The 24,007-nt window shown below is 33.4% G+C and overlaps 1 protein-coding gene across 6 annotated transcripts in view; it reads right to left on the bottom strand.

The window, feature by feature from the left end:
* The window catches only part of PCLO (piccolo presynaptic cytomatrix protein), a 353,058-nt gene that overhangs the window by 96,631 nt on the left and 232,420 nt on the right, over nucleotides 1–24,007 (bottom strand). For all 6 annotated transcript variants that reach the window (XM_036010675.1, XM_036010676.1, XM_036010678.1 and 3 more), the window contains exon 10: nucleotides 20,567–20,692. In XM_036010675.1, the coding sequence (XP_035866568.1) occupies nucleotides 20,567–20,692 (126 nt within the window). The remainder of the gene's footprint in view (nucleotides 1–20,566; nucleotides 20,693–24,007) is intronic.

Below are 24,007 nucleotides of genomic sequence, written 5' to 3'. Positions count from 1 at the left end.
ATACATAAATGAATGGATTTTATTATTTTTAATCACGTTCTTTATTTTACAATTTTAACTTATTAATGCATTAATATTAAAGAAAGGGGGAAGAATGGAAAGAAAGAAAGAAAGAAAGGAAAAAAAAAAGAATGGAAGGTGGGAATCTTTGGTAAAAGGAAAAGATAATGTACTAAGACATTCAAAACCCAAAAATGTTTTTCCAAAGAAGCTCATGTACAAGTATAAAATCCTAAAATTGGAAAGTATCTGTTGAACAGTGAATCTCATAACATTGCCCTTTTTGTCTTTGTCATTATTATTGCTGTTAGTTTTATTCTTGGAGCCCACAGTTCAAACAAAACAAAATCAAGCCCCAGTTTTCAAAATATGTAAAAATGAAGCTACTTCCATTGAAGCAGTCTCCATAAACCTGGTTTTCTCCTCGTTCCCCAGTTCTCACTCTGCAGGTGCCCTTACAACTTTGTAGGGAATCCTGTTTCCCCAATGAACCTTAATAAGTTATGAATTTAAAATGACCTCACAACTTTCATTAACTTAGGGCACCATCTCTAGAGATACACTGGAAAGAAGATCATCTGAATTTTATTTTATTGAAAATGGTGTCTGGATTACTAAAAATGACTACAATAATGTGTTCTAGTTTATCTTATAATCCAATAACTCTAATAATGCTTTTAAATACAACAGTATATTTGTGTGTCTGTGTATCTAATATTTAGCATTAAAACAATTAAAAATTATAATCTGCCTATCTTTTAATAAAGACCACATGTACTATTTTCAAAAGATAAATACTTTTACATATCAGAAATACTTTTTATGAACCAATGCACTCCTGATAGTTAACTGTTGATACTTTTTCTTCATAATCAAATCTTGTTCACATTTAGCTTTGTTATTAACTAGCTGTCATGATCTTCAATAAATTGGTTCATCTACCATCCTTGACCTCCTCAAGGGAAATTATACTTGTTAGACCACTATTTTAGTTTATTTTTACTCTATGGTGTAGAGAATGCTATAATGATGACAGAAGGAAAACAACACATTTTGCTTGTAATTAATAAAAATGTATTTTTTAAGCTGCATGTTTATATGAGGAATTGAATAAATACTGTAGAATCCTGAAATTTCCATTTGCTTCTTAATTATTTTCCGAAGCTACTTTTATTTTCATAAACACTAAAATGTTCTAGCACAGGAATCATGTCATCCATATTTCTTTTTTTGCACCCACCACAGTTGTTCTCACTGTCCTCATTCAGTGGTAGTTCAGGTTCTTCTGGCTGGTCTTGGCTCCCAGGGTTCTTACAGCTTCACCCTACCTAATTGATCTTCTCTGGACATGACTATATGTGTTCCTGGATTGGTTAACTCATGGGTTGGAACATTCAATCTGTAGTTTGAATCTAAATTTGGTTTAAATTTACAAGCCATGCAGTCCAAGTACCTAGTGCTAATGCTATTTAAAATCAAAGCTGAGTTCAATCTAAAACACCAAAATTTTAATGTATTAAAATATACACTTAAAATTTAATAGGTCACAATTTACTCTTTATAGTATAGAGATAATAGAAGTAAATGAAAAAAATTTAATGTAAATGTTATACATTTATATTCTTTCAAATATCAGTACTATTCAATATATACACATATAGAAGACTTAGGGGTAATTTTTTACTTTTTTGATTGAAGCTATTGTATGTTTTATATTGAGCAGATACAAGCACAGAATAAATAAAGCAGATTATTAAGCAAAGTATATACTATGATAATATACTCTATTTTCATCCTTGGGCAGACTATTGATAAAACTATTGATTCAGCTTAGTTATACTTTTAAATAGCTCAGAATTAAAGAAGTAGAGTCTCTATTGACTCATTAATTTGGGCTGTAACTTGGGCAATTCACTCTCCATGTTTTTTCTTTCACTCACACTTTTTGTGGAGAACAAGGAATTAAAATCAGGAAAGGATGGTTTATAAGTCCTCAAATGAAATTCATTTGCATATTAAAAATTCTCACATTATAAATCTAAATATGTAAAAATATCTAAATATCTAAAATAAATATATGAATATCTAAAAAAAATCTAAGATCTATCAAAGACTACAGTTGAACCAGCGGTTCCTATCCATACTTCTTTTCTGAGTCTGAGTACATTGAAAGTATCTGGAATCAATGACTTTTACACCATATCTAAAACAGACTTAGCTTCAGTTATAAAAAAAAAATAATAGTAATAAAAACAAATTGTTACATATCTTGTAGTAGTAGTGGTCATAATAAAAAGGTCACTGAAGAAAGATTACAGGAATCAAACTATATGTTTAAAAGCACAACACATTTCATAAACTTATTATAAATCAGGAAATATCTTGTAGATGCTCTAGTTTTAGTCCTTTATACAATGTATTATAAAAGTGAAACATTAGTAACATGACTTTTCTAACATCGCACAGTTAGTTAATGGTAGTGCAGAAATATGAACTTTGTCTTTAAGGCCAATGCTAGTATGGGTTAATAGGAAAACTCATTTAGTGTATACCAATTAACCCACATTCCAGACTACCTGACTAAAAACAGTGGTCAAATGTGTAAAAGAGAGCACGAAGACCGCATATATTTATTTATGATACCATTTTAATTATAAGAAAAGATTATTTAGAAATTTTATTAATTATCTATATGATAATATTATTTGAAGACTTGGGCTTGCAAAAATTGAAGACATTATAGAACAAACAGAAGGTTATTGTGGCTATATAATTTTATGGTGGGTAAATAATGACAACTAGGAATGAAAAAAGTCTGATCAGTTTTCTCATCTCTTTTCTCTCCTCCATTCCAGAAAAGGAGTCAGTCAGTATCACATTTCTACAGGCACATTGATGGGAAATTACCCTGATCCCTGCTGGGAGAGAAAATGATGTAGGAAGAATTGCTCAATGTCATAAATGATCAGGGATATGCAAACTCTAATCACAATGATGTGTCATCTCATACCTGTTAGGGTGACTATTGTTAAAAACACAAAAGATAGTGTTTTTGAGAAGGTGTAGAAATTGAAACCCTTGTATTCTGTTAGAATGCAAAATGGTACAGCCATTAAGATTCCTAAAAATTAAAAATTGAAGTACCTAAAATTAAAAATTGAAGTACCACTTTATCTAACAATCCCATTTCTGAGTATTTATTGCCCAAAAATTGAAATCAGGAACTGGAAGAGATAGTAGCATGCCCATGTTCATTGAAGTGCTAAATACAACAGCCAAAATGTAGAAATAAGCTAAGTATCCATTGACAGATGAATAGACAAAGCAAGTGTAGTTTATATATATAATGAGATATTCCACCTTTAAAAAAGAGGAAATCTTACAAAAACACATGAATGAATCTTAAGGACATTATGCTAAGAGAAATAATGAATGAATCTTAAGGACATTATGCTAAGAGAAATAATCCAGACACAGAAGGGCACATACTGCAAAATTCCATTTGTATGAGGTATCTAAAATAGTCAGATTCAGAAGCAAATAATAGAATGGTGGTTGCCAGGAATCTGAAAGAGGGAAATTGATTCTAATTAATTCGTACAAAATTTCTGTTATGCAAAATCTATAAAGTTTAGCTATCTGATAAACAACTTTATGTCTATAGATAACATGGTATTATATACTTAAAAATATCTAAAATCTCTAAAGATTTGAGAGCTCAAGTTAATAGTATGAATTACAATAAAAAAATAAAGAAAGAAATGAATGTAGAATAAATAAAAAGAAAAAGAGGTTGAGAGTGAGTTCTAGGGAGGTGACCTCCCTCAACAAGGTGGTGAGATATTGCAAAGGTAGTAGGGAGCAGCATCCAGCTTGCTCATAATAGCTCCGGGAAGACAGAATTAACTCAAAGGAAAAGTTGTGTGGTGTCATTAGAAAAGTCAACACTAGATTTTGTGGCTTTCAACCAAGGTAGAACTACTCTCATTAAAACTTGCTCACAGTTAAGGGAGCCACCCACTCTCAAGAATAGTGCTGTCTTGGCTATTGCTCTCAGTGGTGTGGATCAATGCGTAGGGACTAATGCCAGTGTTCTAGAATGTTTAAGAGCTTCACTGGGAATTTTTCCAGAGCTTGTGGGGCAGGAAATGTCAAATAATGAATGCGATTCAATTTCTTACCAGTACATGACGGGGAGGCTAGAGCTAATTATATTTGAGTTTCAGAAAAATATAGTAATGTATTTTTGTCCATCAAAATGGCTCTTGCAAACTCATGCTTTTTGAACAGTTAAGGTAAATATGGGAATATAATTAGCTATGATTAGTGCCTCCCCTTGAGAAAGATCATCATGATAAGATTCTGTTTGTAATCACTATGACCACTGAAATAATCTACCATTCCAGTCCAAAAATTCCCAGAAGGATCGGTACAGATGTCAAAGTTACTCTATAGATATAGTTTATAATGTTTAAAAGTAGATATATTATTTGAAACAGACTAGTACAGAATGTGCTGAATGAGACAGGAGAAGGGGCATAAGTAGATCAGTAAAATTCTATTGATCCCAAGAATGTAAAATAATTAAGTTATCTAATGATAGGCATATAATGTAATCATCTCGTCAAAGTAGATTGCAGTTCATAAATGTATATGCTTTTCTTACTTTAATTTCCCAATCTATTTTGTTAAAATACCCAGAATGAATATTTTCTTTTGAGTTTTTATTTGAATGATATTAATAGATTAATACCATCCAATCTGAAGAACACTGTGAGCAGCTAACAGTAACAGACTAACCCAATAATGTGCTCATGATTCCATAGAGATTCATAGTTAATTGGATGGGCATCAGAAGCCAGGGTGAATGACACAACTGTGCATGCGAAATGCTTGCCTTAATGGCTGCTCTGCTGTTTTAAGTATCCCCAGTGACTCATTAAGTATTTTAACTTTAATTATGTTCTTAACCTTTTCTGATATCTGTGCATTCTGAACTATTCCCTTGTTGTGCTATTTAAATGGATCCCACTACACAGATAATACATTTTAACTTAAAATTTCTTCACTTTATACTAGGAAAAGTTTCCTTATAAATAGAGGAACCATTTGAATTAATGACAAAGTCATCATCGTCATCATCATCATCATCATCATCACCATCACCATTTCCATTGAGCATATATATAAGGGCAATATAAATTTCATTTCATAAGATTATCTTACAAATAAAATTTGCAGAACTTTGCCCTGATTATTGATGTGTAACTTTAAATCATGTGTAAAATCAGACAAAAAAAACCATATTTCTGAAAAGTTACAAAATCTTCCAATCAAAATTTAACAGCAAAAGTAAAATTCAAATATACTCATCTATAATAAAAGAAAATAAAATGTTTACCTTGAAAAGAGAAATTTATCATAATTCAAGAGGTTATCACTAGAAATACTACAACTCAATCAATTGCTGTGCATAAAAATTTTTTATATTTTGCTTATTTTTGAGTCAAAGACTCTATATAATTACATAATTATAATAATCATTATAATGATTAATTATATAATTATTCAGTTCTGTAAAATTCATGTAGAGAAATGATTTCCTTTACTTGATAAGCAAACATTATTATGACCATAAAAATGGCATTATAGTCCTGGCTGGCGTAGCTCAGTGGATTGAGCACAGGCTGCGAACCAAAGTGTCGCAGGTTCGATTCCCAGTCAGGGCACATGCCTGGGTTACAGGCCATGGCCCCCAGCAACCGCACATTGATGTTTCTCTTTCTCTCTTTCTCCCTCCCTTCCCTCTCTAAAAATAAATAAATACAATCTTTAAAAAAATGACATTATATTCCAGTTGAACTATAAAGGACTTTCATATGTATACCATCTGAATATAAGAAATTCTTTTGATTAAAGAGAATAAAATTAGATTATTTTACCTGTGTTGATAGCACTGACACAAAACCGTTCTTAAAAAGTTGTTTTGCACAACTTTTCTCATTTTATCTTTTTAGCAATCTGGTGAAATAGGTAGGGTAAGTGTAACTGTCCCACTTTTTTTTTCAAATGTGAAATCTCAGCTTTAGAAATTATATTAGTGGTAGTTCAAAATGCTAGTTATCCTGATTTCTCATCTAAGTTCAAGAGTATTGGCATTTTAAGGGCCTGTTTTATGTTTAAGATACATAGGCTATCTAATAATTAAAATTTTGGCTACTTTTATAGGTAATATCTTAGATATAAGTATATATCATTACAAATAAATGTATTTAATTATGATAAATCTAATTACATCAAGCCCATGAATGTTTAGTCAGTGTGTATCAAAGAGAGGACTATATTATGGGTTACATATGGTATCAGTTATTATTTCTGACCTGACTTCTCCTACAAAGGAGTAGGACCATCATGAATAAATAAATGCTTACATAAGGCAAATAAGATCCCAATTCCAGTATCAAGAGATAACCCCGTCCAGGGTGGTGGGTGGGGAGCTAAGACTTGGGGGTGGGAATGGGCAAAGGTGAGTTGAACAAGTTGGTGTACACTGCAAAAGGCCTGGTAGATCACATCATCAACTTTGGCTTAATTGATCTGATAATATAAGACATAAGAAGAAAGATTACAATAATCAAATCGTTATTTTAATGACATTCTGCAGTTTGAAAGGGTGTATGTCTTTTTTCCCTTTGTAAATCCCAAATTCAGGAAGTTAGTGTAAGTCTTTCTCATGTTTTATCTTGTAGTTTTGTTATATTATGTAAGGATTTAAGTATTTTTTTAAATGGTGAAGTGCCTTTGCCTACTAAATTTGAAAACTGTGTGTCAAAAAATGAATAAACGTATTGAGGTCATTTCCATTGAGCTAAAATTAACATACATGTTGTACTGCATAATATTTATAAATGTATGAGATATAACATAATCATTTATCACCACATCCCCTGTTCCCACCTTAGTTTGAACAGCCACATCTCATGCTCAGGTCATTACCATAGCTTCGTATCCGTTCTCCTTCTTTCTACCCTTTATTCCTCCAAGCTATTCTCATTACAATGGTCAGAGTGATCCTGTTTAAACATCCCTCAGCTTGTGTAAGCCCAGTAGATTCACATCTCACATTAGCAGAAGCTGAAGTCCTTATAATGTCCTACAATATTCTACCTCTGTTAGCCGTCTGATAGAAATTTCTGCTGTCCGTTCTCTCACACACTCGCTTGGTTCCAGCCACAATGGCCTCCTTGCTGTCTTACTGTTTCTTGCACACATTAGGTATGCTCTTGCTCTAGGCCTTGGCTCTTCTCATTCCTCTGCCTTTAACACAGGTAACTCCTGGCTCACTCCTTTCCTTTCTTGGGGGTTCAACTTCCTTGAAGGCCCAATTTTGCCTTCTTGGTGAGGCCTTTCCTGGCCACCACATCTAAAACTGCAACCCCACCCTCCTACATGCCACGCTCACCCTCACTGTTACATTTTTCACTTTATCACACATTACCACTTAACATATGACATGTATAAATAATTGTTATTTTCTGCCTAACCTACTACAATATATGGTCTATGCTCTCTTTATTTATGTCCTATGTCCCCAGAGAACCCAGTGAGATTGCTCTCTATAGCATGTGCTAAAAATAAATTACTGGAAGAATAAGTGGATCAGTGATGGTACTCAGCCAACTCCAGTGTGACAACTGACTGATAAAAATCTAGGAAAGAATAGAGAGTAAAGGAACACGAAAGCAGATTAAGAGAAAATTTATAATAAATATTTCTTTTCACACTCTCAGTGTGACATATATAGGAAAAGCTTTTAATCTGAATTCGTCGAGTGCTGATGTAAAAACCTGCACTTCTATAGAATAATTCTGCTTTAGCACTCATCACTATGTGGAACATAAGAGTACTCCATAACTATGTTGAACAAATGGGCAAAGGACTTAAACTGACACCTCTCCACGGAGGACATACAGAGTGCTCAGAAATGTATGAAAGGATGTTCAACAACACTAGCCATCAGAGAGATGCAAATTAAAACCACAATGAGATACCACCTCACACTGGTCAGAATGACCATCATAAACAAATCAACAAACAACAAGTGCTGATGAGGATCTGGAGAAAAGGGAACCCTAGTGCATTGTTGGTGGGAATGCAGACTGGTGCATCCACTGTGGAAAACAGTATGGAATTTCCTCAGAAAACTAAAAATGGAACTGCCTTTTGACCTAGCAATACCACTGATGGGATTATACCCTAAGAACCCTGAAACACCAATCCAAAAGAACCTATGCACCTCAATGTTCATAGTAGCACAATTTATAATAGCCAATTGTTGGAAGCAACCTAAATGCCACCAGTAAATAAGTGGATCAAAAAACTGTGGCACATTTATACAATGGAATACTACACAGCAGAGAGAAAGAAGGAGCTCCTGCCCTTCGCTACAGCATGGATGAAACTGGAGAACATTGTGCTAAATAAAACAAGCCAGGTGGTGAAAGACAAATACCATATGATCTCACCTATAAGTGGAACCTAATCAACAAAACATAACCAGAGACACTGAATTAAAGAACAAACTGACAGTAACCAGAGGGGAGAGGTGAGAGGGATAATGTAGGAAAATGGGGGAAGGTCCATCAAGGAACATGTATAAAGGACACATGGACAAAGCCAAAGGGGGTGAGAATGAGGATGGGGGGTGGGGATGGGTGGGGCAGGGGGCCAAGATGGGATGAAAATGGAGACAACTGTACTTGAACAAGAATGAAAAAAACAAACAAACCCATGTTGAACTAACTTAAACATTAGCAAACTGAATAAATGGAAGTCTAGAAAGATCTAACTTAGTTCCTGCACAGTTCATTTCCCTAGGGACATTGCAGTCTGTTCTTAGAAATTATGTGAAAGTTACCTGGAATTCTTTGGTCTGGGAAGAGGGATATCTGTAAGCCCTACTAGTTATAGTTCTGGTTGTAATGTATGCAGAAGCAGACAATGTAGTCTGCATTTCTATTTCTTTCACTGAAACAAAAAGAAAGCTTTTAATCTGAATTCTTTTATATCACCAAATAAAAGTCATTAAAGAAAGGGTTTTGTTTCCTTCCAGGTATGCTTCTCCTAGTTCTTTGTATTTATTTCATATTCTATTCATTCAGACCCTAATCAAACTTTTCTTCTACAATGAATATCTCCTCTGCATTTATACTGCAGACACCTTGAAAGCAAAACAGAATCCTATTATTCTCTATCATTCCAGGACATACTTGTACAGAGTAGTTACTGAATAAATGTTTTGACCCATTTCATTCTTTGTTTCCAGTATTCCCAATCATTTTATCTCTACTCCACAAACACTCTTTAAAATTTTTTTATGAACTCCCTGTTTATCCCTTCCATGTGCCCTTTCAATGTATTACTACTGATTAACAGCAGCATCTCATAATTCTGCTCTGAGTATCTCAGTGTCTTTTCCTAATAAGAAACAATATCGAATGCAGGGATGAATTTAAGTTTTGTAACACCCAAGGATTATGCAATTTTAATAAAAAATTTAAAATTACGAATTTAAATTAGATACAAGTGAATATTTGTTGAAAGGGCAAAAGCAATCACAACAAATTACAAATGTTAAAAATCTGACAAGCACCACAAACATCATATATTTCTTAGAATTTCCTGGAGCTTTGTAAGGGGCTGCCACAACTGATGGAGTAGACCTTAGACTTAAGTTTTATTAGTGTCATAATTTTCCATTCTGATCTTATTTTTCCTTTGATCCCATATCACTAACTTCACATTCTGAATTCTAGTGATTCAATTTCCATCATGTAACGTCCCATACTACTCTCTCACCTCCCTTTTCCAAATCTTAACTACATGTTTCTCCTCAAGGCACAATCTCTTCCCCACAACTCTTCATGAGGTAAGGTGTCTCCTAAGCACATATAATATGGGTTGGCCAAAATATTCATCCAGTTTTTTCCATAAGATGGCTCTAGTAGCACTTAGTTGTCTTAAACTTCATTAAAAACAATTTTATTAGATTGTATTGTGACAGCTGTCGTATCAGCATGCATTTAGAAAAACGCATCAAAATATGTGAATTTTTGTGTAGCCATTTTAATATTGAAGGTGGAAGAAAATATGCAACATTTTTGGTATGTTATGCTTTATTGTTTCAAGAAAGGTAAAAACACAACTGAAATGCAAAAAAAGATTTGCGCAGCATATGGAGAAAGTGCTGTGACTGATCAGATGTGTCAAAAGTGGTTTGTGAAGTTTTGTGCTGGAGAGTCCTCGCTGCTCGATGTTCCAGGTCAAGTAGACCAGTTGAAGTTGATAGGAATCAAATTGAGACATTAATTGAGAGCAATCAACATTATACCACGAGGGAGATAGCCAATATACTCATAATATTTAAACCAAGTTATTGGTGAACATTGAAAATGTGTTTATTTCACACACACACACACACACACACACACGCACACTAAACTAAACAGACTTTTTGGCCAACCCATTAGAAGGGTCTTCTGCAGGATCCCTTACATTTAACACTGAATACCCAGTTTCTGTGATTTTTCAAAAGTCACACAAAAGGAATTGATAAGAAAAATTGGATCAGACACTGGGAGCCAGACATATGACACCTATGCCAGGCTAGTCCTGTTCTCTAATAAGATGTGTTTTCAGTCAAAGTTTTACATGACCATGAAAGTTACATGAACAGATATTCACTTGTATGTATGCCCACAGATTTTAATCAGAGCATGAGGTTTACTGATTAATATCTTGTTGATGAGGAGAAAAACATTGAAACCTTTTAAAACATTAGCCAAAACTATGGCTTTATGTTTAGGAGGTGGTATAATTACATGAGAAGTGGCATAATCGCTTCATGCATTTTAATATATTTTTATTTATTGAGGTCTGATATTTAAAATAATATACAATTATAGCAGATACCTCCAGCATTTCAAGATTCCCTTACAGAAAGCCTGAAATTTATAACATTAATAGTCATCTATGAAAAGATCTATCCTCAACAAAATAGCTTCTACAGCTACACTAGTGCTGTAAACAAAGCACACAAAATGCATCAGCACCTTTCACCCTCACAGTTAACCCTGTGAGACAGGTAAAATAGGTTGAAACCTCTTAATTGTGCAGGTGACATAAAAGGAGTCTCAGAGAACACAAGTAACTTGCCCAAAGTCATGAAAATGGCATTAATTCAGAGTCTTCTGATTCCACGTTTGCTTCTGTTTTCCATTATGAATAACCTAAGTCCCTATAGTTGAAAACTTGGATATGACCATTGTCGATTATCTAAGCATGCACAAAGATAAGGGATACAGAATTCAAGCTTAGTGTAGCAAAGGTTCTCACCACCAAACATCTCCAAAGTGAAGGTAAGCACAGTCCTTTCACCACTTATGTGAAACACTATGATAAACAGTGTATTACATGTTTCTGAAAAATTATTTCTAAATCTGAAGACCATTTTGCAAAGACTATTATTATCCCAATTTCCTAAAGAGAACATTAAGGCACCAAAAATTAAACAAGTTATCCAGGCAGGATGTACCAGAGCTGGATTTAAATATTGACATTGATATGTCAGACTCTAAAAATATTTTCTCTGTTTATAACTGAAGCTAAAGGATGGGCAGTTAGAGATTTGGTATGGATATTAGAGTGTTCAGCATCCTTGCTTTGAAAATGACCAATTCAAGTTCATACACATAACAAAATGTAGCTTGGCCTTGGCTAGATGGCTCAGTTGGTTGGAGCATCATACTGTGCACCAAAGGTTGTAGGTTCAATCGCTGGTCAGGGCACATATCTAAATTGTAGGTTCAATCCCTGGTTGGGGCCTATAAGGGAGGCAACTGATTGATGTTTCTCACATTAATGTCTGTCTGTCTGTCTGTCTGTCTGTCTCTCTCTTTCCCTCCCCACAAACTTCTTTCTAAAGTCAATAAATGTATCTTTGGAAGAGGATTAAAAAGTAAAGCTGGTTCTATGGCTTATTATTTTAAAGATCTAGAAATTTAACTACAGAGGCAGTATCACTTAGACATACAGAAATATTTCAACGTATGCCATTCTTGTTGATAAAAGCAATCAAATCAAAGCTTGGAGTATTATACATTACTGAAAATGTATAAATCAGGTCAATTATTTACTTTTCTTGATGTCTTTATCAGAAATACTATAACTCTAACATAATTTTCTTCTGATAAATTTCAAAATAAATCTTTCTTGGGAATATAGCTAATCATTAATATCCTGACAAAGTAAGTATGATCACTAAAAATAATATATTACAACCTATCCATTCAGATACTCAACCTTTATATTTTTCTCCCCAGAAGATAGTTCCCTAAATGTTTATTAGAAAAGCTTTGTATCAACATAAAATATGATCTTGTGTCACATGTACCTAACACACCAGCTTGTGGGAATTTTGAGAAATCTCATGCTAGTTACCAATCCGTACCTGGTTATCCCCCTGGAACAAGAACAAGGAAGCTCACTCATCTGTGTGGTGTGTTTCTTGGTCGCCAACCTTGATCTCTGCCATCTGTAACATATGCCAAAAAAGCATAAGCAGAAATAGAGACTTTCTTGCCTAGGAACATTCTCCCTTAAGTCAAACAGGAGTGTGTCTTCTAATAATACTACTGGAATTAGCTCTTCTCCCATGTACGTCTTTCTGACAAGGAGTTCCAGAGGCCAACTTCTAAAATCAGAACCACCAGGCTAAACACAGCCAATTTCACCTTCACTCCAACACTGATTCTCAACCATAAATCCAACAGCGATTTCTTACCAGAGAACCCTGTCAACTTCATCTTTAACAAGAGCTAGCTAGCTGGACCAATATCACCTGCATTGAAAAAACAATTTAAAAATATCCATAAGTTAGAGTTTATGACACAGGCACATTTCCTCACAGAACAGCATATAGACAAACAAAGATGAACTCATTTTACCAGCTTTATGAGCCTATGAGAAGCTAACTTTCCATACAGGTCTGGCTAAATCCACAAGCAAATATTGGATATCACCAATTTTTACTTCTTGCTCTCCCATATTCCCACCAACTCATTAAGAAGGTTGTTGTAGTTACATCCACATCCTAACACTTTATCACTACCTTACTGCCAAACAGCTTTCCAAAAATTTTCCAAACAAATTTAATTTAAATACCAATAATAATAATAATAATGTAGATACAAGTCATCTTCAAAGTATTTTATTAAAATAACTTCCAACTAATTGGAGAACCTATCAATATAAACAAATAATTTTTTCAGATTCATTGCCTAAAAGATGTTTAGTTTTTATGGATGTATTGTTATCTTGTAAACATTTTTGAATTTTAGAAGTATAGTACATATATTATATTTCAAAATTATGATATTATGATACATAATACCAGGAAAAAATAATTTGGAAAATAAGAAACTCAGTGATTAAATAAAGCTTAAAATCAATGAAATGCACATAGATGATTAAGTTTGGCTCATTATATTCCCTAAAAAACTGTATTTTATTTATATTATATATTTCTACTCTGCCTTTTCTAGAGATATAATAATGTTAAAGGTTGATATAAAATGATAGAAAATTATTAAATTTAACAATTGCTATATGCTCATTTTTAATGTTCTAATTTTATTGTATTGATTCAGAATAAATCATTAAGTCTTTAGGTAGGCAGAATAAATGTCCAGTATTGTGAAACCACTGAACCTCAAACAGACATGACTCAATATGAAAAAAAAAATCCATGTTAATCTGTATCTTTAATATAATCACTATCAAACCTCCAGAGATTTTCCTGAAAATCGACAAGCTGGTTATAGAATGTATAAGTAAGATCAAAGGTCAAGAACTGTCTCAGGAGAATTTTTAAGAGCAACGTTATGTAAGTCCACCTACTGTATGTCAGAACTTAATGTAAAGATAGAATTAAAACAGTGTGACAATAACACAGGGAGAGACAAGCAGGCCAGTAGGCTAGAACGAAGAACTTAACTTTGAAGACTGTAGGACAAGGAGAACTTCTTAAACAATTTAGAGTATTTATAAACCTTAATAGAAACAAAATGACAGATTTAAACATATAAACTTCCTACTTCTTTAAAAAGTAAACACAGGAACTAAAAATACAAGCCACAAACTATGATAAGGTATTTACAACCTAAATAATTGACAAAGAATTATGTCCACTGTATATATAAAAATTCCCTAAATTCAATGTAAAATATACAAACAAACCAATTAAAGAATAAGCAAAACAACTGGCAAATCACGGATGAGAAAACCAGAGAGGCTTCCAGGCTCTAAGGGAGGATTGGGAGAGGTGGGATGATTATAGGAAACTTTAATTGATTTGTAGGTACTTATCTCTCCTAAAATATGAAATATAGACCCGCAAAATGTTAAGACTTAACATAGTATAGTGGGTATCTGGCTGTTTGTCACATTATTTTTCACAGGTTTTTTCGTACACTTGACATTCATAATGAAAACGACAGGTCAGCACTTGATTAAGTGTTAAATTGCTTACACCAAACCACAAATGCAAAGAAGCTCCCTCTGCCCACTCTCACCAGGGGAAGTGGAGCAGATATGGGGTGTTGAGTTGGGCATCTCCATATGTGAGGAGAAGAAACGTGTGAATAAGTTGTGCAAATCTTACAAGGCAGTTTTTCTGATTGAGGAGGAGGCCTGGGCTAAGGAAAATCACATCTGTTTTTCATAAACTTTTCTTTTCTTTTTTAACAAGATTTTAACAAGAGAGGGAGGGAAACTTCAACATGTGGCTTCCCCTACTGGAGACCTGGCGTGCAAGCCAACCATGTGCCCTGACTGGAAATCAAACTGGCCACCCTTTAGTTCGCAGGCCAGCACTCAATCCACTGAGCCACACCACCCAGTACACATCTATCTTTAAAGAATTAGTAAACATCAGATTCTGACTTTCTTGGTTATCATGTAATAAAGAAAGCAACCACAGAGAGTTGTTTCAGTAATAACTTATAAGACTGAGAGCAAAACACACTCATCATTTAGTGCAACGAACTAGAAACAGATGTGTCAGGCACCAAACACTCCCACATAGTACTTGCTACTTTGAGATCAAGATTTTAATTTCTAATATAAAACTTCTGTGATCTGTGCTGATCACTTTCTCTTAACCACCAGCAAGCACGATGATTGTGGAGATTCTGGACTAGACAACTGCCAGAGAAAAATCCCTTTTTTACACTTTGCCACTGCACAGGGAAGTGGCGGTATGTTTGCCAGACTAGAGGGTTTTTTCTCTGTCAGTAACAATCCAACTCCTTACCCCCACTCCTGACATCCGAATTTAAATTCAAAGCAAATCAAACCAAAAAACAAGAAAACAAATACTACAGTAAGTTTATGTTAATTTATGAGCAGTTAAGCTCAAAGTTTTGTGAACCTGTGCCCAGAGGGAACAGTTTCCACTGTGTATATTGTGTCTGAAAAATAATCAAAAGTTATGTTACCAAGTATTGACGATGTCTCAAGTGTACCTGGCTCTTTACAAATAGTAGAATGTGACTACATGCATCATTTTATTTGCTTCACAGTTTATTTCCTATGAGGAATGACATCTTAATAAGCACCCAATTTGTGTAACTGAAAAGAAATTACCACTAATTTCTACATATAGGGCTTGAAACTATGTTTTATTAGGTACTGTGCTAGGCACTGAATATGCAACAAATAAAATTGAGTGTTAAGGAATACAACAGATATATGCACAAAGTACAGAGCATCAAGAAGAACTGAACCTGGTCTTTGCCTTATAAAAAATAAAGTGTGTGCTTCTCATGAGATACCGAGAATTGTATTATGGACTCCCCATATTTAGAGATGGATGGAACTCTAATGTGAGGAGAATATATTAAGAGTTATTTCTAGAAAGTAATTTTAAAACCATGCCATGAATTCAAAACTTCCTAAAATTGTAATGCTATTCAGTAAGTTTCTGCAGGTAAGAGTCTAGAGAAAAGTAAGCATATTATACAGAAAGCATCTAATTTTTGAAGCCATTATTTAAAGTGTTGAGTATACTGAATTTTGTTTTGATATTATAAAATAAATAAGGCTGATAATCATTTATCTAAGGGTGAACATTTAAAATGGAAGTGGCAAGCTATAAATACGCATTCAAAGTCCATATATTCGTTGTACTTTTAGATGCTCAAATTAGTTCAAAATGAAGTAACAATATCAAAGATCCAAATGGGAAAATATTGGATATTATTCAAAATCTCAATTTTGATGAACATTTCATGTCCCTGACATTATTCTAAAATTATTAAATTTTTAGACAAAGCAAATACCCAGAAATGGCACTTTAGAAATTTAATTAGATTTGTAGTTTAATTCTCCAGATCTTTGCCTTCATTTTCTCAACAGAACAAAAACGAATTTTATGCACTGAAAGGAAGAATAACAGGTATGAAAAGACCATTATTTTGTTCAGTATTTCGTTAAGAATGTTTACTAAATGTTCCTGGGAAATAAAGTTTAAAATATTAGAAGATAAGGATCCTTCAAGTACCTGATTGCCACAATTCTTTTAGAAAATCATTGTAGATTGTTGTAATACTAAAAGATTGGTTCAGGAAATATTGATTAATAGGACACTCTTTATGTAATTTTTATTTTAGGAGACAGTATACGAAGTATTATTAGAAATGTTTTGAAACCAATTTCTTGAGTATAGCCTAATTTACTGAGTATAGTAACAACAATTATTACTAATTCTCAGAATTCTGGAAAACAAAATTCTCCAAGATTATTTAATGAGACAGCCTTGTTCAGAAAGATTTTTCAAAAAAAGGTTGAATAAAACTCTTTCAAAAAATAACCAGAGCAGTGACTCAGAAATTATACTTGGGATTTTTTTCTTATCCATTTAATGTTACATAAATGATTACTTTCAGAATAATATTTAATTTATGAACATCAGATAACCTACATGATTGGTCAGTATGTTTTAAATCCAGAGGTTAAAAAGCTTGAGGAAAATGGAAGATACTCTTGCTCTCCTCCAAATTAACAAGGAGCAGGGTCCATGCAAATCAAGCACTGCAAGAGTGTTAACATGTCAGCCCACATGAGTCTGTACAGCGTGTTACAGGAGAAATGACCAAATAGAAAACACAGCAGATTCACATTGTTTCTGAACAACAGCTGTATAGTTGGGAGAGGAAAAAAGCAGAGTTTATGAATTCTATAGTCAACCAATTGTCAGTCATGTTTTAAATCAGCTAGAAAAAAAAACTGAATCATAAAGGCTCAGTCTATATACCTTTGTATTCATGAATGCAGAAAGATACAGCCAGAAGAGGTCAAATCAATTCCTATGTCTACCTGGAATCTATTACACAAATGGGGAAACTAAGTCACATAAGCACAAACATATCTGTATCTATCTATCTTTCTATCTATCCATCAATCCATTCATAAACTAGACATATAATTTTTCCTTAGAAAATAATTAAACTCATACTGTTGAAATTAGCCATCATTATTGCCTTCAATAATTAAAAAAAATCAACAGCCATGAAAAGTATTTGAAAAATTTTAACATAAACAAAACTCCAGGGACCAAAAATCGGTGTTATTACAAAAATTCCTTACATCAGGCATAAAAAGTAGAGTTATGTCTCAACCAATCTACACTTGAACATTGTTGATAATCTATTAGGTGTTGAAGCTGAGGACTCTAAAGATATGTATAAATGAAACACATAATTATAGACAAATAAAAACCATAATACATTAAAAACTATGTATAACTATGCACACACTATACACACACATCCAGAGAATGCACTGGTTTAATCACAGTAAGTGCTTATGAAGAGTCATTTGGCCGATGGCCTTCTAGTCAGTTCATCTTTGGACCCAAAAAGAATAAACCTTCATCATTTGAGTCTGGTAGCACAGAACATATGGATGGGAGAAAGTAAGTGATTTGTCATATGTCAAAGTTAGTCTTCAAAATATTTAATGTTTCAAAATCAGGACCTAAATATTGACAGTCAAGATAGTATCATAAACCTGATAGAAATACTACTAAGTTTTATTAAAAGCCTGTGTTGTAAGAATATGTAAAGCAAAGCTGGAAATCATCAATAAGAATTATAGATGTAGGTTATGAAAGAACTGGACTCTGACCAGAGCAAATATACTCATAAGAAGGCCTGAGTTGGCACCTTGGCAAAGCTTTTAGAAAATTAATAAATAGCATAATTAATAAAATAAAAACATATCATATGTACACAGTTATTAATTATTTCCCACTTAAACCAATTAGATAAACTACAAAACTACTAGTTTCAAAAACGATGAGGACTTCAGTGGTGGTCTTTGAGTTGTAAAATCACAAATATAATTTTAGGTACATTTCAATTTTTTCCCTTGAATAAGTTTGTATTATATCTGTTTTTAAATTTAGGCACTTAAAAACAGACATATAAGCTACCAAGTGCAAAGAGCATTCCCTGACCACAGTATACTTTGTTGAAATTGTGTATAAAATCATCACAATTTATAGCACTTGCCTGTTTCCATGGTGTAAATCCAAAAAAGGGTATGAAATTTTATCTTTAAGTCATTCAAGTATTCTTGTCAAATTACATCGGGCATAGTCATTGCTGCAAATTTTATTTTAAAATAAAATAGCATGTTCACTTCTGTCTGGAGTATGTTATATGAGAACCATCATGTCACTACCACCCTTAAAAATGGGTCTCAATTCCTATATCTTAAGCAGTTTGCAATGCAACAAGAGTAGCACTGGAGATGACAGTATTACACTCATAGACAACTCATACAGACCCAGTGCTCCACTCGTGACTGTTACATCTTCATTCACAGTCAGTCTAGCCTCTAGTCCTTCATTTAGCTGTCTGGCTATCTCTTCCAACCTTCCCTATTTTATGAATACTATTAGAATATTTTTCATATTATGCTTTCAGCAACATATTTGGTAATATCCTGGTAAGTAGGATTCTGAAAACCAACAACCAAATAAACAAACGAAAATGGACTGGTTTATAGCATTTGCCTATTTCCATGTTATAAATACTCTCACTGTAGCCAATTCAAGCCATCAATGTGATGACACCGAGTGTGAAGTTGGAAAGAGGTGTACAAGCTAGTGCCAGCAGAACACTGCGATAAATAAACATTTCCTCAAGTCTGTGTTTATTCTAATAGCCTATTAAAATATCCACATACTTTTTGGTGGGTTCCAATACTATTAATTAATGACAATGACAGTGAATAATTTTAATATAATTAAAAATTATAATAATTAATTTAATATAATTAAGCAGTAACAGGTGACATTTTATTAAATTATAACATGACAGAAAAGCACATTTCAAATACATATTTAATTTACAGTTACAATAAAAGGACTGGCTGAGACTACCATATGACAAAAATTGTTCATTATAAACAATATCACTCAAAACTTCCAAATTATAAGCTATAGTTTGAAAAATGCAAATGAGTTCATCTAATTTACAAGTAAAAGTTATCATTATGCATTTTGAGATTCAAGCTGTAACATTTTAGTGAAAGAAACTGATCAAAAATTAACTTTATGGGCTATTAGATACATTGTAGAGTTCACTATTTTAAAATACTTATGACTGCTTGGGGGACTGGGGGTGGAGGAATTAAGGAAACAAGAAAAAGAGAAAGAACTCAGGGACACAGACGACACTGTGGTGACTGTGGGAGAGGGGTAGTGGTTGGAGGCAGGAGAGGGTATGGGGGATAAATGTTGATGGAAAAAATTAAATTAAATTAAATTAAAAAATAAAATAAAAATAAACTAAAATGCTTATGGTGTAACGAGGTGACTGTTATCTAAAGGAGATAGTATCTAGCACAGAAGCTGGCAAATTTTTTCTGTAAAGGGTCAAAGGGTATATGTTTTAGGCATTGTAGACCATGCTATCTCTTTTGTGAATACAGTTCTGCTATCACAGTGGAAAACATCCATATTCAATATGTAAATGATTCTGGCTGTGCTCCAATAAAACAATGTTTATGAAAACAGGCAGTAGATGGATTTGGCCCTTGGCTTGTCCATAGTTTGCTGACTTGACTTGAACATGTACTAAATCATCAGATATTTTTATAGTGCTGATTTCAATATAATTCCTATTGGAATTTACAAAACATTAATATCTATAACAAAGTATCTTTTATTTAGAATATTGCCCCAGTCAGTAAACAATCTCAACTAATTACTATTTCTTAAAGAAGAAATATTCCCATAGCAAACCAACTGCCAAAAAGACAATTGAAAATAAAATGAATATAGTTGTGGACTTATCTTCTTTTATATTACTATACAAAAGGTTCATGACCAACCATAAGAAAAGGATTTCCTAGACATCAAAAAAGAGGAATATGCATATTAAGTTAATATATATTTATATGAGTTCATTTATTTTAAATTATTTGAAATCCTTATTCTTACCTTCCATAAGTCTCCCTGTCTGTTCTGCACTTCCCCCAGGAAGAATCTTGGCGATATAGGCTCCAATTTCTCCACTATGTCCAGGGATTTCTTTACCACCCACAATTCTAATTCCTAATCCATTACCTGTATTGAGTAAGTAAAAATAATTATTAATAAATTAAGGTGGGACAATTATCACAAAAAATAAGGTATACACAAAGTGGGCTTTGGTACTCAGAAGTTAGATAGAACATGTGTATTGAAACTGTACAACAATAACGAAAGGACATCATTCTTATTTCAATAGTACTCAATGCAAAATAGAACTTTCTGAGAGGTTGGTACGATCTGTAGTGATTAACCTGATATTAACAAACACTGTTTTTACTTCAGCTACATTCAGTAATATACCAAGGCTTTGTTCATATTGAGCAGATCTGTGAAAATTTTGTATGAATATGCTCCCAGTATAAGAAACTCCAGAGGATACAATTTACTTTTAAAATTGAGAAGTATTTTCTTATAAAAAGATAGTAATGGCGGCTATCTCACATTGAATGGACATAATCCAAACATACAAATGGTTGCAGTTGATAAAGTGAAACATGATCCTATCAATTGTTATTCACTTTTTAGCCTTACTCGTTAGATAATATTGTTTGTAAATTAACTTGACACATATTACCAGGCACTATAAAATTATTCTTGACTGATGAGTAAGTGAGTAAACTGTTCTTTACCCCAAAGAACAGCTTGTTCTGTAATTAGCCACATGTAAAAAAGATGGAGAATGATTATCATAAGAGATATAATTGGGATACAAATGGTCTTTTGATATTTTAAGTTTACGCTTTAAATAAAACCCAGCTAATATTAGTAAGTGTATGCAATGCCGGATATATTTTTCTTACAAACATCAAGGAGAATTTAAAATGACAGTACTAAAAGAGAGCAGAAATCTTTCCCATTTCTGCAGCTACAATTAATTATCTCTTTAAATTAAAATATATTCCACTCAGTAATGGAAGTACCATTTTCAACTCTCAAAATCTCCAAAACAGTAAAAGTCAGCTCTCTTCAAAATCCTGTTGCCTTCCCATTTTACTCTTCAAACACAACCCTTGTAGTCAACAGCAGCCCAGTTCAAACTGTGAACAAGCGGTGGCACTGAATTGTGAAGCCTGTCTGACATGTATGCAGTAGGGATTTACTTGGGGAAAGCATCCTTTCTTATTTCCAGGTGATGTGATACTTCCAAATGAATTCCCTCGCTCCTTTTCTTCCTCCCCTCTTCCTTCCCTTCTTGGCTCCTTTTCTTCCTCCACTGTTTCCCCATTTTTTCTCCCTTTACTCACCTACTACCTGACTCCCTATCTCTGCTCTTTCACCAGGGTATGTGTTCTGAAGATTTAGCATTAAAACAAAAACAAATTAGCTAAATGCACCCAAGTGTCCTGCTGTTGTCAAAGGGTCAGAGTTAAATAAGATACTAGCTCTCTCTGACCTTATTATGGAGCTTTTCTGTCACAAGTTTCTTCATTTAGAGTTACTAATCTTAGTAGAGATTGATTTATGATGCAAATTAATGATAACTGAATAAAGGCAGAATATCTCCTAATATATGACTTAATCTCAACTGTCCCTGGATAGAGACAGTTGAGTTTTTAGACATTAGCCTTAAAAATTCATCAGAATTGATTCTACTGTAAGATATTAAATATATGTGGTAAAGTGTACCACATGAAGACAAGTTTCAGTCACTCTCCATTCAATTAATTTGGCCTATTTTTGAGTACACTAAGGAAGTTACAAAGTGATGATTTAAACATAGCTGGCTTGCCCTGACCGGTGGGGCTTAGTTGGTTGAGTATCATTCTGCAAAGTGAATGGTGGCTGGTTCGATTCCTGTTCAAGGCACATCCTGGGTTGCGGTGTCCTTGGTTGGGGTGTGTGTGAGAGGCAATCAATCAATGTTTCTCTCTCACATTGATATTTCTTTACCTCTTTTTCTCCCTTCCTCCCCTTTCTTTAAAAATAAGTACACAAAATCTTAAAAAAGTAAAAATAGCTGGCCATAATCAAAAGGTTAGTCCATGGAGTTTACCTGCAAATCCAAAAACAGGCTCTTAATCACAGATCTGGTTTCACTTCCCATGGCTGAATCACTCACAAGCTATATAATTCATCACTTGTTAAAGATTTTATAAAAATCCACAGAGACATTGAGCTTCTAATGTGGTCAACATGTTGAGATCAATCTTAAGACATGGTCAATCTGACACCCCAAAATATAATTCATGATGTTTCCTTAGCATAAAGGCATACAGTAAAGACCTTATATCAAATGCCTTATATCAAAATTTATCATAATTTATGCTAGAATGTAATAGAGAAGAATCGAGTAGGGTAGAGTGCTCAGAAAATTGATTTTAATATTACTGCTTAAATATTAGAATATGCATATAGCCCATAAAAATAATTTCAGTACTTTATATTATGTGGTATTGCCTTATGCTTAGAATCTACAAATAGAATTGTTATGTGTAACGGTATAGCTCAAAAAGTACTTTCGAACTTCAAAATCTATTAATTTAAATAAGTGACTATTTTTAAAAATTTGGTTATGATTTCATTCTGTAGAAGACAATGTCTTATGGGTTAAGTTGCTGGGTCTTTAGGGCCATTTAATTTTAAGTGCACACATTCTAAAACACTACACTAAAGGATAAGGGATAGGAAACTATAATTATATCCATGTTCATAAATAGCAGAACACAGTAATTATTGAATTTTGTCAAATATAGCCTTACACAAGTGAATTCAAGTACTCAAAACAAATTCTAAATATGTAAGACTCAGTATCTTTGGTAAAATGGGAGTAATATATAGTCGTGACAATACTATGAGAAATAAGATTTTATGTGTATTTTATGTATACCAAAACTATTGGTACATTTACACAATAGAATACTACACACAGTAAAAATGAAGAAACTCTTACATTTTGCAAGAGTATGGATGGACCTGGAGAATATTATGCTAAGTGAATTAAGCTAGTCAGTGAAAGACAAATAACACATGACCTCACTTATTGTGGAATCTAATGAACACAATAAACTAATGAACAAAATATAACAGAAGCTTAGATACATGGAACAGACAGAGAGCTGCCAGAGGGGTGAGACAGGAGATGGTGAAGGGATTAACCAAAGAATTTTTATGCACAACCCATGGGCAGAACAACACTATGGGGACTGACCTAGGGAGAGAAGAGAGTAGGACTCGGTGGAGGTGGGGAAAGGGAGAAAAAACGGAACAACTGTAATAGAATAAACAGTATAAATCAATAAGCAAGCAAATAAATAAATAAATTAGAAGAAAATGTAACTTTACAAAAACTGATAGCTCCTAAATGTCAGAAAAGTGCTTGGTGTTATACTTTATTTTGTAGGAAATGAA

The sequence above is a fragment of the Phyllostomus discolor genome, chromosome 10 (genome assembly GCF_004126475.2).
Source record: "Phyllostomus discolor isolate MPI-MPIP mPhyDis1 chromosome 10, mPhyDis1.pri.v3, whole genome shotgun sequence".
NCBI classification, from domain to species: domain Eukaryota; kingdom Metazoa; phylum Chordata; class Mammalia; order Chiroptera; family Phyllostomidae; genus Phyllostomus; species Phyllostomus discolor.
This window is presented reverse-complemented; position numbering and strand designations above follow the sequence as displayed.